This window comes from Salvia hispanica, chromosome 3, assembly GCF_029641045.1.
Source record: "Salvia hispanica isolate PSC_SH4W2 chromosome 3, Shi_PSC_v1, whole genome shotgun sequence".
Classification (NCBI taxonomy): Eukaryota; Viridiplantae; Streptophyta; class Magnoliopsida; order Lamiales; family Lamiaceae; genus Salvia; species Salvia hispanica.
Window position 1 is genome coordinate 5,286,668 of NC_142694.1, and position 14,011 is coordinate 5,300,678.

The 14,011-nt window shown below is 34.8% G+C and overlaps 2 protein-coding genes across 2 annotated transcripts; one reads left to right on the forward strand and one right to left on the reverse strand.

The window, feature by feature from the left end:
* The first annotated feature begins 2,661 nt into the window (after positions 1–2,661).
* Positions 2,662–4,775, forward strand: MAKR6 (membrane-associated kinase regulator). Its single transcript, XM_048111483.2, has 2 exons — positions 2,662–4,396; positions 4,486–4,775. Exons 1-2 carry the CDS (start codon positions 3,643–3,645, stop codon positions 4,491–4,493), a joined length of 762 nt encoding a protein of 253 aa, XP_047967440.1. The 5' UTR covers positions 2,662–3,642; the 3' UTR covers positions 4,494–4,775.
* A 5,246-nt stretch (positions 4,776–10,021) lies between these two features.
* LOC125212539 (S-type anion channel SLAH3-like) lies at positions 10,022–12,618 on the reverse strand. The gene is made up of 5 exons (XM_048112739.2): positions 12,475–12,618; positions 12,263–12,375; positions 11,860–12,171; positions 10,756–11,526; positions 10,022–10,604 (listed from the first exon to the last, which is right to left on the reverse strand). Exons 2-5 carry the CDS (start codon positions 12,365–12,367, stop codon positions 10,209–10,211), a joined length of 1,584 nt encoding a protein of 527 aa, XP_047968696.2. The 5' UTR covers positions 12,368–12,375; positions 12,475–12,618; the 3' UTR covers positions 10,022–10,208.
* Between the last annotated feature and the right edge of the window lie 1,393 nt (positions 12,619–14,011).

Sequence of the window (14,011 nt, forward strand, 5' to 3'; positions counted from 1 at the left end):
CAACACTAAGGAGTCTAGCTATTACAGATTGTAACCCTAATTGGAATCCTAACTCTTTCCAGACTCTTGACCAATCTGGAAACCAAGTTCTCGCCAATTAGAACCTGCACACTTAAGATAGACAAGTTAGAACACTAACACAAGATCCTTTCGGATCTAAGTAAGACAAGAAACAGCAACTAAGACAGAATAGCAAGGATATGGCTCAGGTCACAACGGTGACTGCACTAGGCCAATGACCTCCCCACGCGCTTCTACCACAAGTCACAAAGTGAGAACCAGTCGAATATACTCAGGGAACCAGAAACCACAGTTTCACCGAGTACACTACCACGTAGCCTTCTCAACACATGAATCACCTCCAATCTCTTGGAAAACAGCTTCTCAACCCAGAGAACCTCAGAAGAAACCTCCAATCACAAGATCCAACACAGAAGTTGGACTAAACCCTAGATCTGAGAAGGAGCACTCAAGAACTCACTACACTCAAGATCTAAACCGATGACACTCTCTAGAACCGAGAATCAACGGTGGAAACAAAAGATCGGAGAAGATCGCCAGCGAAGAAGGCCGGAATCTTAGAGAGAGGTTATAGAGAAGTCGGAGTTTACAAGAGAGAGAAAATGTCTGGATTAGAATGAATGAGAATCGGATGAGTCTAGAGACTCATAACAAACACACACATTAATCCAACGGTCACAGAGCACGATCCATGTGAAGCTGCTACGTGGCACGCATCGGCACCATCAAATAAGTACTGGGCCTGCACAGAACGGACTCAACTTATTATAGGCATTGGGCCACATATTAATTAAATGAGACAAGCCCAATAAATTAATATACAGGTCCAACGAGCAAATAGTCCATACAATATTCAACAATACGTATGGTTTAGGATTCTAATGGATATTCATCCTTATTACTAGTATTTTAATTTATCGTTCATTTTCTTTTATCATTCTTTAATTGAGAGTTTAAGACTGAGTAAAGTCGACTAACAATGGGTATAACGACGAACAGAAAAGCCATGAAACATATTAGTACTAGAATATAGTACTGTATATTAACTAAATGAACGAAAATAATAAATCTAAATCAAGGTCTGGATGAGATTATAGGCCCAATTTAACTCTTTATAAGCCCAACTGGAAAGCCCGTTTTCGGCAATCAATAGTGAACGCCGAAGTTAAATTAAACACCAAATCGGAACATGTTTAAATTAAACATTGTTAATTGCCCTTTAAAATTTCATTTAGTCCGTATTTTCCTGTTCCGATTTGTTGTTCAATTTTTTCGTTAAAATGTTTCAATTCAAACATGTTAGTTAACAATTAACAATGCATTACATAATGTAAAATTCAAGATATAAGGTATCCATGTAACCAATTTTGATTATATATGTGATTCTGATTAAGAAACCACGAATTATGTGCACTACATGTCTGCATTTACTTATAGGCTAATAGTAATAGCTGTACTAGTATGAAATAGGAAAAGTGCAAGCCCATAATTTTACTAAGTACTCCATATAACAGTGATCTAATAAAAACTCATTTTAACGTAAGAATATTTTTTTAAGTAAAAATAATGCATACACACCATAACAATCGTAAAATAAATTGCATTTGAAAAAAAAAAGATAAAAAAAAAAGTCTCTTAAGAGGCATTCACTTGATTTTATTTTAAGTCACATTCAAGAAGTTTTTCATTCTGAGAAATGAGTTGATTAGATGCACTGAGATTTTGAACTTATTAATCATTTCAGGTAGAATATGTGTTAATCTACAGTAAAACCAATCAATTTTCTTAACATCTCATAGTATTATTATTTGACCATATAATAATGTCTCCAATTATTTGAAATTAATATATTATGTGGTCACATATATTCCTGTCCAATTTGTTGTGAACAACGTTTTTGGTTTTTTCGTATCCATCAATATCGTGACTCGTCTTATTTCAGCTCTTCTTCTTGTGATAGTATTTACTGCATCAAAGATTATTTCTGTGCTTGTTTCTCTTAGATGAGTAAATACAACTCCACTAATTTCGACTAAGAAAAAGAAGAAAAAATAATACTCCAATTCATGAATGCCCCCCATGTGTTTGATCATTGGTTTGTGAATTATTCTGTATTTGAGATCAAGAATCTGCTTTGTGGGCGTCTATGTTTATTCTTGATCTCGTTGCTACTTCATTATTGAAGAGTATCTTCATTATTTCTGCAGTTAGATCATGTCTGCCTGATAAAATTCCTCACAATCCTTGGACAACACTAGGCCTAGTCTAGTTGTGGTTTAACTTAGAATAATTCTCCTCAAAGTTACACCTTTATTTTATAGGGAGCAACGTCAAAGGGGGACCAATGGTGCCTCGAGTCACTTTGAGTTGTGGTTTTTGCTTCCTAACAGCTACCCTTTTCTCAGACAACAAGGGGGGACCTTTGTCTGGTATTTTTGTTTCTCTAACTTGTTTGCGAGCGCTCTAATAATAGCTGGACTTTGCCCGAAAGAGACAACTGTTTTAGCATTATCATCAAAAAAGCTACTACTATTGTAGGAATCACCACCACTCAGGTTGTTGGTGGATGTCATGCCCCGAGACCTCCTTACCATGAGAACGTCCTGATATTTCCTTCCCCTAGTACGATCAAGTGTCCCGCTAGCTGATAAAGCTGAGCACGATATGGTTATCCTCTTTGCCGGCTTCCCCTTGGATTTCAAAGCTCTCATCATGAAACATATTACTCAAATATCTAGATTTCCTTACATGTGTGATGGATATTTAGAACGAAGTCAGTTCACTTATTTAGTACTCCTCCACTACTATAAGTCCGAGTTTTGGTTATTTATTGCTGTTTCTATATAACTCTCTGTATCGTTGAAAGTCTGATTTTTTATATTTATCTGCCACTTCTAGGCAACATGTGCCACAGCATGACTGATTGAATATTTGGCTTCACTCGAATCTTATCCATCCTCGAATTATTGTTTCCTTGCTCTGATTTATTTAGCTTTATTAATGGTATTCTGTAACTGTCAAACTAAATAAGCAATCTTGAATTAATTATGCAGAGTGGCTGAACTATATATGATGATAGCATACTTAGTCCAAACTAGACTTTCTATTAGTGGAATTACTTCGTTAAATTTCCTCAAATAAGGCCAAGCCCTCCTCCATCCATGCTGTTAACCTCATGAATCTGTAGTAGCCAAATATGTCGAATGTTGAATGCAAAAATTCCACAGTTGCTTGCGACTTTTATGGTCACGTAGAAAGAGAGAATGATAAACAACAAAATGTTAAAGGACAAGAGAAAACAACCTTAGAATAAGTGAATGAATAGACTGAAAAAGTTACTAGTATAGACTGTCAAGTAGAACCTTTGATGCATATTGGATGTCTATTACAGCATTAATCAGTGACTGCACTAGTTTCAAATGCATTTATCAGTGTGTATTTGCAACACTATCTTGTATTTAATGTGTAATGAAGAAATCTAGACCCAAAAATGAGTACTTTGTGGGGCTAATACTTTTATTCCCTTTCTCCCATTTCCTTTCCTTGTCAATTATTAATTACACTTGTCATCAAGTCAGACCACCACAAATATTATTGTCAGCATAGTGAGAGAAACACAATATGTACTTGATAATACATGTACATTTGCATTATGTAAGAGCAAGGCTTCTTATAAGCCTCATAGACCTTAAACACACTTCAAAAAAAATTGAGCCTTTTTCCTCCTTTTTTCTCTCTATGGAAGCTAGCTTGCAGACTCCCTCCATTGAGAGTTTCTCCTACAGTTGGCTGGCTAACTTGAAGCCGTCATCGTTCGAGGACTCATTGATCTCATCCGATCATGATGAAGGAGCCTCCTTCATCGAGATGGATCCAAGGCTGCCCCCCTCAAAGAGGTTCATCCGAGTTTCTTCTGATTTTGGTTTCGATTTCCCTGTCTCGGACTCCCCATTAGGCCTTGTTCACGCGGATGAGCTCATTTCCAACGGCTTCCTCGTCCCCCTTTTTGTCAAGGAAGTGAAGATGGTCAGGTTTGACGACGAGGGCTGCTACATGCCAACAACTACTGCTTCCACTTCTGAGATAACGGTGCATTCAACAAGGCGTGTGCGCTGCGCCTCCTTGAGGAGATGCCACAGATTGTCGAAGAGATTCTTCCAGAAGTATGTCAAGTTCTTGTTGAGGCCTCTTCTTTATAGGAAGAGGCGGGATAGCAGTAGTAGCATCGCAATGAGCAGCAACCGGAACTGGGAGCTGTCGGCTGCGACCTCACCACGGACGAGCTTGGCCTACTCCGCTGATGATAACTGGCGCAGGTCTTGCGATTCGGAGAGCTCAATCTATGAAGCAGTGCTCCACTGCAAAAGAACTCAGGGTAACTGAAAACTTCACTAAATTCTGTGTTTCAATCAATGTTGATGAAATCTTGTTTTGGAGTCCAATGCTTTATTTGAAAATTTTCAGGTATGTAATGAACAAGGATTGAAGCAACAACAAAAAAAAGGAAAAGACATGATAAAATGGAATGGTGGTGGTTCATCTTCTTTTTTTTTTTTTTTTTTTTCTGTTTTGTATTATCATGACAAAATATAATGCAGAAATCTGTCTTTTTGAGGAAGTAGTTTCTGTCAAAGATTGTAAGCCTTGGAAACTAGTAGTAGTAGTAGTAGTTCACACAGTTTCAAGGCACTGTGTGTGTTTCCATTATATTTGGGTTGTTTATTATTTATTTTCTCCTTTTCCAACTCAGAAAAGATGGGAGTTTTTTCTTCTTTGTGAAGTTTTAAGGCGGAATAAGTAAATTCTAAATTTTAAGATGGTTGTGATTACTGGTTCTGCATAATTATAGCTGCGACATATATTTAATTAAGTGTAAAACTCAAGCTGTGTAGCCATTCAATAAAATTATGAATGATGATTTTGGAGGGGGACATATTGTTGGGAGCATTTAGATGAGTATAATTTATACTAGTATCTTATTACTCAAGCCAAAGAGTCCATGGATTACATATCATTTGAATACAACAGTAGATTTTATACAAATTATGAAAAATAAAGAAAGAAAATACTGCCTTTCAGTTTCATGAATAGTTGGATAATACTTTAACTTGCAAAATTGTTTCAAATACTATTACCATTTATTTTAAAATAAACGTTAGTTATAATTGGGGATGTATATTTTGCAAAAATTTACTCCCTTCGTCCCTATGTAGTAGAGGTGTTTCATTTCAGTATTCATTTTGTAAAAGTTAAAGTAGAGAAAATATAAAAAAATAGAGAAAATAATATAAAAGAACTCTTCTTTTATTCTCTCTCTTAGTGCTCAAAATGAAATGTCCCTACTAGATAGGGACGGAGAGAGTAGGTTATTTCCCATACAAATCCAAATATATAGATACTAATTCACTATTTCTCAAATTTGTAATTCAAATACTCCATTTTTCATATTATTATTGTGATTTGTGAGCACCGACTTTCCGACTATTCAACGTTACACAGTTCATCCAAAAATTAAATCTTCAAATTCCAAAACTCATTTAAATAATTTTTCCAAAACTCATTTAAATCTTAAAAAATTCTTCACCAAACTCCCTCGAATTAAATACAGTCTGAGACAAATTATTTGGAATACTAAAATCTTTGAATTGAGTTCCAACAACTTGCATGTGATATGTACATGAGGTAGGGATAATCACTGGGGCCTTCTTCATTTTTGAATTCTTTCTCATTTTATACTCATTTAAATAATTTTTATTAATATAAATTATATATCTATATCTATATATTTGTAATATTTGTATATAGGTATATATTCTAGAGGGTGGGCCTTTAAATAAATTATTAGCTGTAATCATATACGAGAAAAATTAAAAAAATGTGGGGGCCATAATTAATTCTTGAGTATATTTCTTGAGAATAACATCACTTTATTAAGGCTGGTTTCTGTAATAATTTCAATGTCATCATCTTTAAACGATATAAATAGACAAAGGTGATCGATCATCAACGTCCCGTTTTAAATTAATGAAAAAAAAAATACTTATGTACTCTCAAATTGACCAACCTTTTATTGTCTATATTTGCATATTGAAACAAATAACTAAAGTTGAGTGCTACTTTGATAAATGAATTAGATAAAGAATAGTTACTTTCTTGTTCCTACCTCAATTGAATACACTGGTTGTTTCACAAGTTAAAGTGTGCAAAAGTTTCCCGGATATAAATAAGATAAAATAAAATCACTATAAATGTTTATCAAATTGACCTTTTAGAATTATTTTTGAATGAAAACTGTACTACTATACTACTTTATCTACTCTCTTTTCTACTCATACAATGTACCAGTACGAATCATCATCTTGTCTTGTCAGTTTGACCAATCCTCGGAAAACAATATAATAAACAATTTTAAATTAATAAATTGGGGATCAAATAATAGTACTATGAGAAATTTGACGTTTGACTGACTTAATTGTATATTAAGCTTAATTACATGTCAATGCAATTTTTCAGTCAAAGTACACTTGAAAAATCAGGCATGTCGAATTAAAATTTATAGAGACATTAGTGATATTTCAACTTAAGATATATCTGGCCTGAATAATACCTACTTTATTACGCAAAGGTCCTGATGTTTCTATTTTATTTTATAGCTAACTGTACATATAAATTTAGGGAATATATGTCTGTAATTTCTCAAACTAGCTTTTTTCAGTTGTATTGTACTACTAATTGCATATTCAGTAGCAACTAGCAAGATTAGTCATATAAGAAAGTTTTGTATGCTTGTGTCGCCACCCAACAGATTAGGAAACAAAAAGGAAATTGAGGTTTAAAATACTACCATATCTTTAACAAAGGGGTACTACTAAACAAGAAAAAGTCAATAATTTATTGGTTTTTGAGATATTTTAGAAGTATCAACCATCATTAAAGATTCAAAAATATAATTTATTACTATAAAGTTTTACTATAACATTGAATTTATACCTATTATTATTATTATTATTATTATTATTATAATAAGACAAACTGTGTTACTTAACCAAAGTAGGAGTAACAAGTTAGTTAATCTGGTTTTTTAATTTTGTTGAAGAATTTAGGAAATAAAACATGAAAATCAACGCTAAAGCTGCAGAGTGCAGAGCATGGCCATGGCCGGCAGGAATTCCTAAAAGTTAATCTTTAACTTTTTGCTTCGCGTGCTATCAATACGCTGCTAATCTCATTTTTATACTTTCCCTTCTTACAATTATAAATTCTGATTTTGCCTCCTCACGCCATCATTATCCAAGACCTAAATTATTTTCTTTATTTTATTAAAATGATCAACAACTATCACAAACCAATCTACTACTCCAGGAGTAATATAATGCTATAGTTATATGAGTGTATAAACATTGATATTGATTTGTGGCCCTTTGGGCCGTGTGTTGAGCTACACAGCTGAGCCCAATTAATTTTAAAATCCAAAACCGAGATTTACAAATTATACTTAAATACTGTATCATTAAATTCCTTTATTAATTTTTCATTACTGTAAAGCTGTTAAAATCTGATCACTATACTCCACCGAAAAATAGTCCAAACATTAATTAATCCTAAACATACACAAAAAAAAAAAAAAACAAATAACAAAAATCAACTAACAAACAACAATTTCATAACAATATCAGTCTCGTCTATCTCCTTTAAAAATTTATAGACACACAACATATGCCAACAACATCAACATAATAAACAATATTAATTTGATGATAAAAACAAATATTGAATATGTATAAATAAAACTTATTAATCCCACCTTTATCTATATAAAATAGTATTACGTCGTAGGCCTATAATAACGCCAAAACCTGTATTTATCTTTACATATTTTCTCTTTGAATTAAATTATTAAAGAAATATTAGCTTTCTGTGGCATGACGATGATAGCATGATTAAAGTATCTAACAAAAGAATTGCGGAAAATAAATTTGAGAATGTATATGAAATTGCTTTTCTGCCGCATAATATTACTATCTGTCATTTTCGCTCTTTACTTTTTGAATAAAGTGCATTCATATATTTATGACAAAAATCAACACCCATTATCCATTCTCGAAACTATAATCAAGGGTTAATGTCAAAATCATTGGTACTTTTAATTCTGTGTTTATGTACCTTTTTTCTACTTATTTTTGTGGATTTAATGAGTCTACACGTCTAAACTAGATGTCTTTATCTCTCTTTCTGGAGATGGACAATCTTCCCAATTTCTCTTTCACAATATTTGTGGATGATGTAGTGTTTTAGGTAAATGTCATTTCTGCGTAAATAATTTATAAATTACATACAAAAAACAATATGTGGAGTACTAGAAATACCTACTAGCACTAAATTTTGTTTTTGCAAGTAGTTTGATTTGATTTGTTTATTTGGGGTGGGGTGGAGGGGAAACTTCATAAATAGTGAGGATGGCAAATACTACCTACCTATAAATTGCGAATTGGATACGCTATTTCCAAATTCCATACAATTAATTAAAATAGTTATGTAATACTCCCTCCGTCCCACTTTAGGAGTCCCGGTTGAGTCGGGCACATGTTTTAAGAAAAAAGTGTTTAAGTGTGTAATAAATAAATATTGTAGTGGATGTTGGGACCCACTTTTAATTGAGTGACCAATAAATAAATATTTTAGTGGATGTTGAGACCCACTTTTAACACTTTTTTATTAGTTGTAGTGGGTGTTGGGACTCACTTTTAACATTTTGTAGGCATTTTTTATTAATTTATCTCAACGGGACTCCTAAAGCGGGACGCCCAAAATTAATCAACCGGGACTCCTAAAGTGGGACGGAGGGAATAGTAACTTTACCTCACTAACCTTTTTGTTTCCTCGCGTATTTTTTTTCTTCTAATTTTTAAGTCAAATGACAGTTAAATGCATATTGCGATTCCAAACATTTTACCAAATCAGTAGAACATGCATGTTGCCTATTGGTTCTGGTCCAGTTTCACCCCTAATAGACGATCATAGTTCCAAAGCTTAAACCACCGATATGATTTTGGGCTGAACTAACAATTCTGATTTAATCATGTATTTCTATCCTCAGACAATTTGATGCATATATGTAAAACATAATGCATTTTCAATCCATCTTGATGGATCACCAGTATTTCCGAAATATACATACCTGATTTATAACGAATATTATCCAAAAATCTTTTAAAACTTCATGTAGGATTACCTTATTGGCCCCATATTCAATCAGACACATTTGTACCAAAATGGAAACATTGTTTTGTACCTCGTGTCGCAAGAAATAGCTGGCTAAAGTTTTTATCATTATGCTTTTCGAGACAGCATATATGTGGAAAATGTTTTCTTGTTTTACATAGTTCAGACCATCCGATTAATCAAACACCTTTTGTTTTAAAGGGTCCATAACAATAATCAATTGGTTTGAAAATAAGTTTGGAAATTGTTTAAGGTTTCATGGTAGATCTTGACATAGATGTGTATATAAACCTTAACCACTCAGATAGCCCGAAACCAAATGATTAGGTCCCTCAGACATAATTCTAAAGGGTATTCTAAATATAAATTTCCTTTTGCTCATTATAGACACCGTTCATTTTCAATGTTAAATAAAATAATGTCGATTACTAGTAGTATGAAACACCGTGATTTTATTGTCATAATTAATTTCGATTTTTGATCATTGTTGAATAATTGCAAAAAATTGAAAATTTATAAATTTGTATTTCAATTTCAAAAGTTATAAAATTAATTAACCACAAATTAAAAAAATTTGTACTATCAGTTTCATATATAAAGCGCGTTACTTCGATTAAGTGGATTATGGGTTGGGTTTATGTCAAATTTGGGCCAGGTTTCTGTTGTTTCTAATTTATATTTTCATTGAATTGGGCTTTATGCATATTAAATTTCAATTTTATTAAATAAAGTGGCTGCTCTCAAAATTGAACATAATCCTAAACGACTAGTCAATGAATTGAACAAACCACTAAGAAATTTGCATTTGCAAATGAAAAAATATACACAAGCAGAATAAACAATGAACAAAAATTAAGTAATGAGATTGAAACGAAGCGACGAAAAATCAAGATCACCGGAAATTGATCTCTCCGAATCGCAGAGATGTCCTCACTTGATTAGCAAAAACAGAGCATGCTCAAATCTCAATCTTGGCTAGTAGTTGAGCTAGAAGAATGAAGAGAAGCCTCAACATCTTTCCCATCTTCGATAAACTTAAGGTACTTCTCGATGTTGCTGTCGGAGCTGCCCGATCTCTTGTGGTACCATCGCCGCCTCGGCCGCCTCTTGCTGATCGCGATCGCCATGTCGTTCGGGAAGAGGTCCCCGTGCACTACCGCGTGCACCACCGTGTTCACAAGCAACGCCGCCACCGCCACCGTCGCCACCAGACAGAGCATCACCGCCTTGATCTGCGTCGCTCTGCACGTCACCGCGCCCGAGTACTTGATCGCCGCTAGCGCCGCCGCCGTCATTGGAAACGTGTAGGCCCACCACGCCATCGAGAATTTGAACCCTCGGAAAAAGTTCACTCGAACCGCCTTCAAAACAAACCAATAATAAAAAGTTAAGACATCGAAATTGAGACTTATACTTTCAGTTATCTATATTTATTAAATATTATTTTTATATTATATAATGATTTCAGTTCTATTAGTTAAATTTATTTTAGTTTCAATTGCCAACACTCACCAGGGAAGCGTAGAGGAACAAGGCGATGAAGTAGGCTATGCGCGAGCCAGAGTCGAAAGAGCCCTGAATCTTAGCCCAAGCTAAGGAGGCGACGCTGGGGGCGGCGATGAAGAGGAAGAAAACGGGATGTAGCTCTTTCGGGAGCGTCTGATTCGTCGGAAGCCGCTGGTAAAGCGTCACAAACAGCACCATGTAATGCGCCATTCCGACCGCAAAGAAGAAAATAGGCCCTTCGGTAAGCCCCATCGACGCTCCAAGAAAAGCCCCGACGAAGTTCCCGACGACGGAGAGATGGTTGGTCGGGTTGGCCACCTTGGACAGCCTCCTCTGGCCGCCGGACATCCACTGGCCGTAGATCTTGAGCTCGAGGCACAAGATCGGGGCCATGAGGATGTACCACAAATGCGCAGGAAGCGTTTGGGCAATTGAGGGCGGAACTCCGAGGGCTAAGAAGAGGAGGGTGATCCACGGTGCGAAGAAGAAGTTGACGCGGACCGGGTGGCAGTACTCGCGGTGGACGGCCTCGAAGTAGAAGATGAGTTTTAGGGCGTAGATGATGGCTATGACGAGGGTTAGGGCTGCGGTGATGAGCCATATTGTTAGGTTGATGTGAGGTGTGATGTCGAGGAAGGCGGTGGCGGGGGAGGACGAGAGGCTCTTCCACATTATGGCTTGGCTCCCGAGGCCGAGGCAGATACCGAAGGTGGAGATGGGGAAGCGGAGGAGGAATGGCCATTGCTTGTCTTCTGGTAGAATGATTTCCTCGGAGGCCTGCAATAGTCAACATTACTTGTTATTTTACGGGAGCAAGTACGATCTCATTTGTTTTAAAGTGAGATACCAATCACCCCATGAGATTTCATCGTAACATTAATTTGTAACCATAAAAGAACTCAAGATTTCTTTTCACTTCACATTTTACAAAGTGAGACTATTCACACGTAAATATCATATTGAATTTATCAATAAACACAATTTACATGCGAATATATCATATTGAATTTATCAATAGATACATCTCACTCACGTGTGAATATCTCATGTTGAATTTATCATTAAACATTCTTAATTAATTAGCACTCCTACTATTTGAGGAAGATATACCCGTAAAGTGTCCAATTCTGGGCCCTCCAAAGCGTCGAAATATCTGTGTACGGCAACATTTTCAAAGCACTCTTGTGGAGGCGATGGCTCGGTTTCTAGGTGAATGCCACGTAGATTTGAGATTTGTCTTTCGAGTTTGCCAGACCATGTCTTGAAAGAGTTAAATCTTTTGTCATAAACCGGATGCACTGCCGAAGGTTTGGGCATCGGCTGAGAATGAAATTTAGCCCCTTTGGCCTCACCTAGTGGAGAAGGTGGCATACTGATGGAGATCGAACGATCTCCAGTATCCACGTTTGCTGCTTCGATCATCTGAGATTGAAAATTAACGGAAACTTAATCTCACTTATAAAAAGTTCCCACTTGACTTAACACATACCATTGCGAAGCATTTACTACTTACGAAAACTGATGGTTTGGGTTCATCAAAACCGTCCACTTCATTTGCAGCGATGGCTTTGATCAACGGTGGTAGTGTGTGGTGACGGCAATCTTCCTTCGCAGACATTTAAAGCCCTTGATTTACAAAATACAATATCACATTAATGCAAGGCTTATATTAACAAATTAAATCAGTTAAACATCTACGATATCTGCAAAATGTTAGAAGCTTACCTTTGATCTCTTTTGCAGACAAGAAAGCATATATACGCGGCGAATACTGAAAAGCAGTCGCAGACAAGGAAGCAAATGTTGTAGTGAAGCCGTAAAGAAATGAGGCCGTATTTATAGAATTTTTTAGATTGAGAGGCAATCTTCTTGGAAGCTGCTGTCCCTCAAGATATTCAAATAATTGCCCCACAACTCTATTTCTATCCCACAAAAAAGGGACATTATGGTATATACTATTCCCTCTATCCTGCAATAAGAATCTACGTTCGACTCGACATGAGGAAAGTGGAGCTTGGAAAAATTAATGGAATATGGTCTCACTTTTATATATAATTAGTTTTATAATGATATGTGAGAAATGAGTTATGGAAATTATAATTTCCATACTATTTATAGTCAAAGTGAAAGTAGAGTAGTAGGAGTATAATTTTAGTGTGGGAAAGGAGGGAGTATATTTTTTAGTGACATAGTATTAGCTTGCATCATTCTTTAACATCTCTAAATTTGAAAACCTACAAATTTATAAGTAGAATGCAGAAGAATTGTTGGAGAAATTAATTTCAAAAAATAGTTCATTAAGAGTCAAAAGTAAATGAGAGAACCAAACTAATGATATGTACGGCGTGATAAGGTTCCAATTCATTATCAGTCTGCGCCGAACCATTTGACTTATGATAAGCACCATAATTATGAAGAAACGAGAGACAGATTACATTTGAATTGTAATAAACACCACAATAATTATGAAGAAAAAGGTTAGACAGATTACATACAAATACAGTTGTAATTTATTTATTTTTAGATGAAATTTGAAACATTTTTTACTTTTGTAATATTCCGTATTCTAGTGCAATTGCAATGAAGAGTAAAGGATCTAGGCTATTAATTAGTAGTAATTCCTTTTCAACTCATAACAACAAAAATTATCAAAATGTTTTTCCTAACAAATTATGCGAAGTAATATAAAACAATTTTATGATTGATTAAGAGTATCGATAAAACATGATTTAAGTGTGTGAATCCATGCATACACATGGGGATGATACCAAACCAAATTCTATATTCTCTATAATATTCTTTAATTCCCTTTGATATCGACAAAAAGAAATTATTTTCCGCGTAACAAGTAGGACTATTAAGAAATATATAAATGATAAAATCTCATCGTATCTAAGATCATTTAATAGTAAATCCTATGAAAGCTACACTTGAATTAACATACATATACAAAATTAAGTTAACTAACCCGAATAGCCACATATGAGACTTGAAAAACATGTGTGACATAATAATAAATCCAGATTCATACTACTACTATTTCATTTAAAAGAATAACTTTTACATATACATTGGGCATGTCAAGTCAATAATATAGCACAAAAATTTAATTCGGGGATAGATTGATACTATTTTAAAGATGAATAAAATTAATATTTCGAAAACTTTGGATAAACTTTAGAAAAATTTTGAAAGGTTAAAATAGACACTCCTATGTTTAGCAAATCTAGTCGCTTCCGCACCCACATAATGATATCCTATC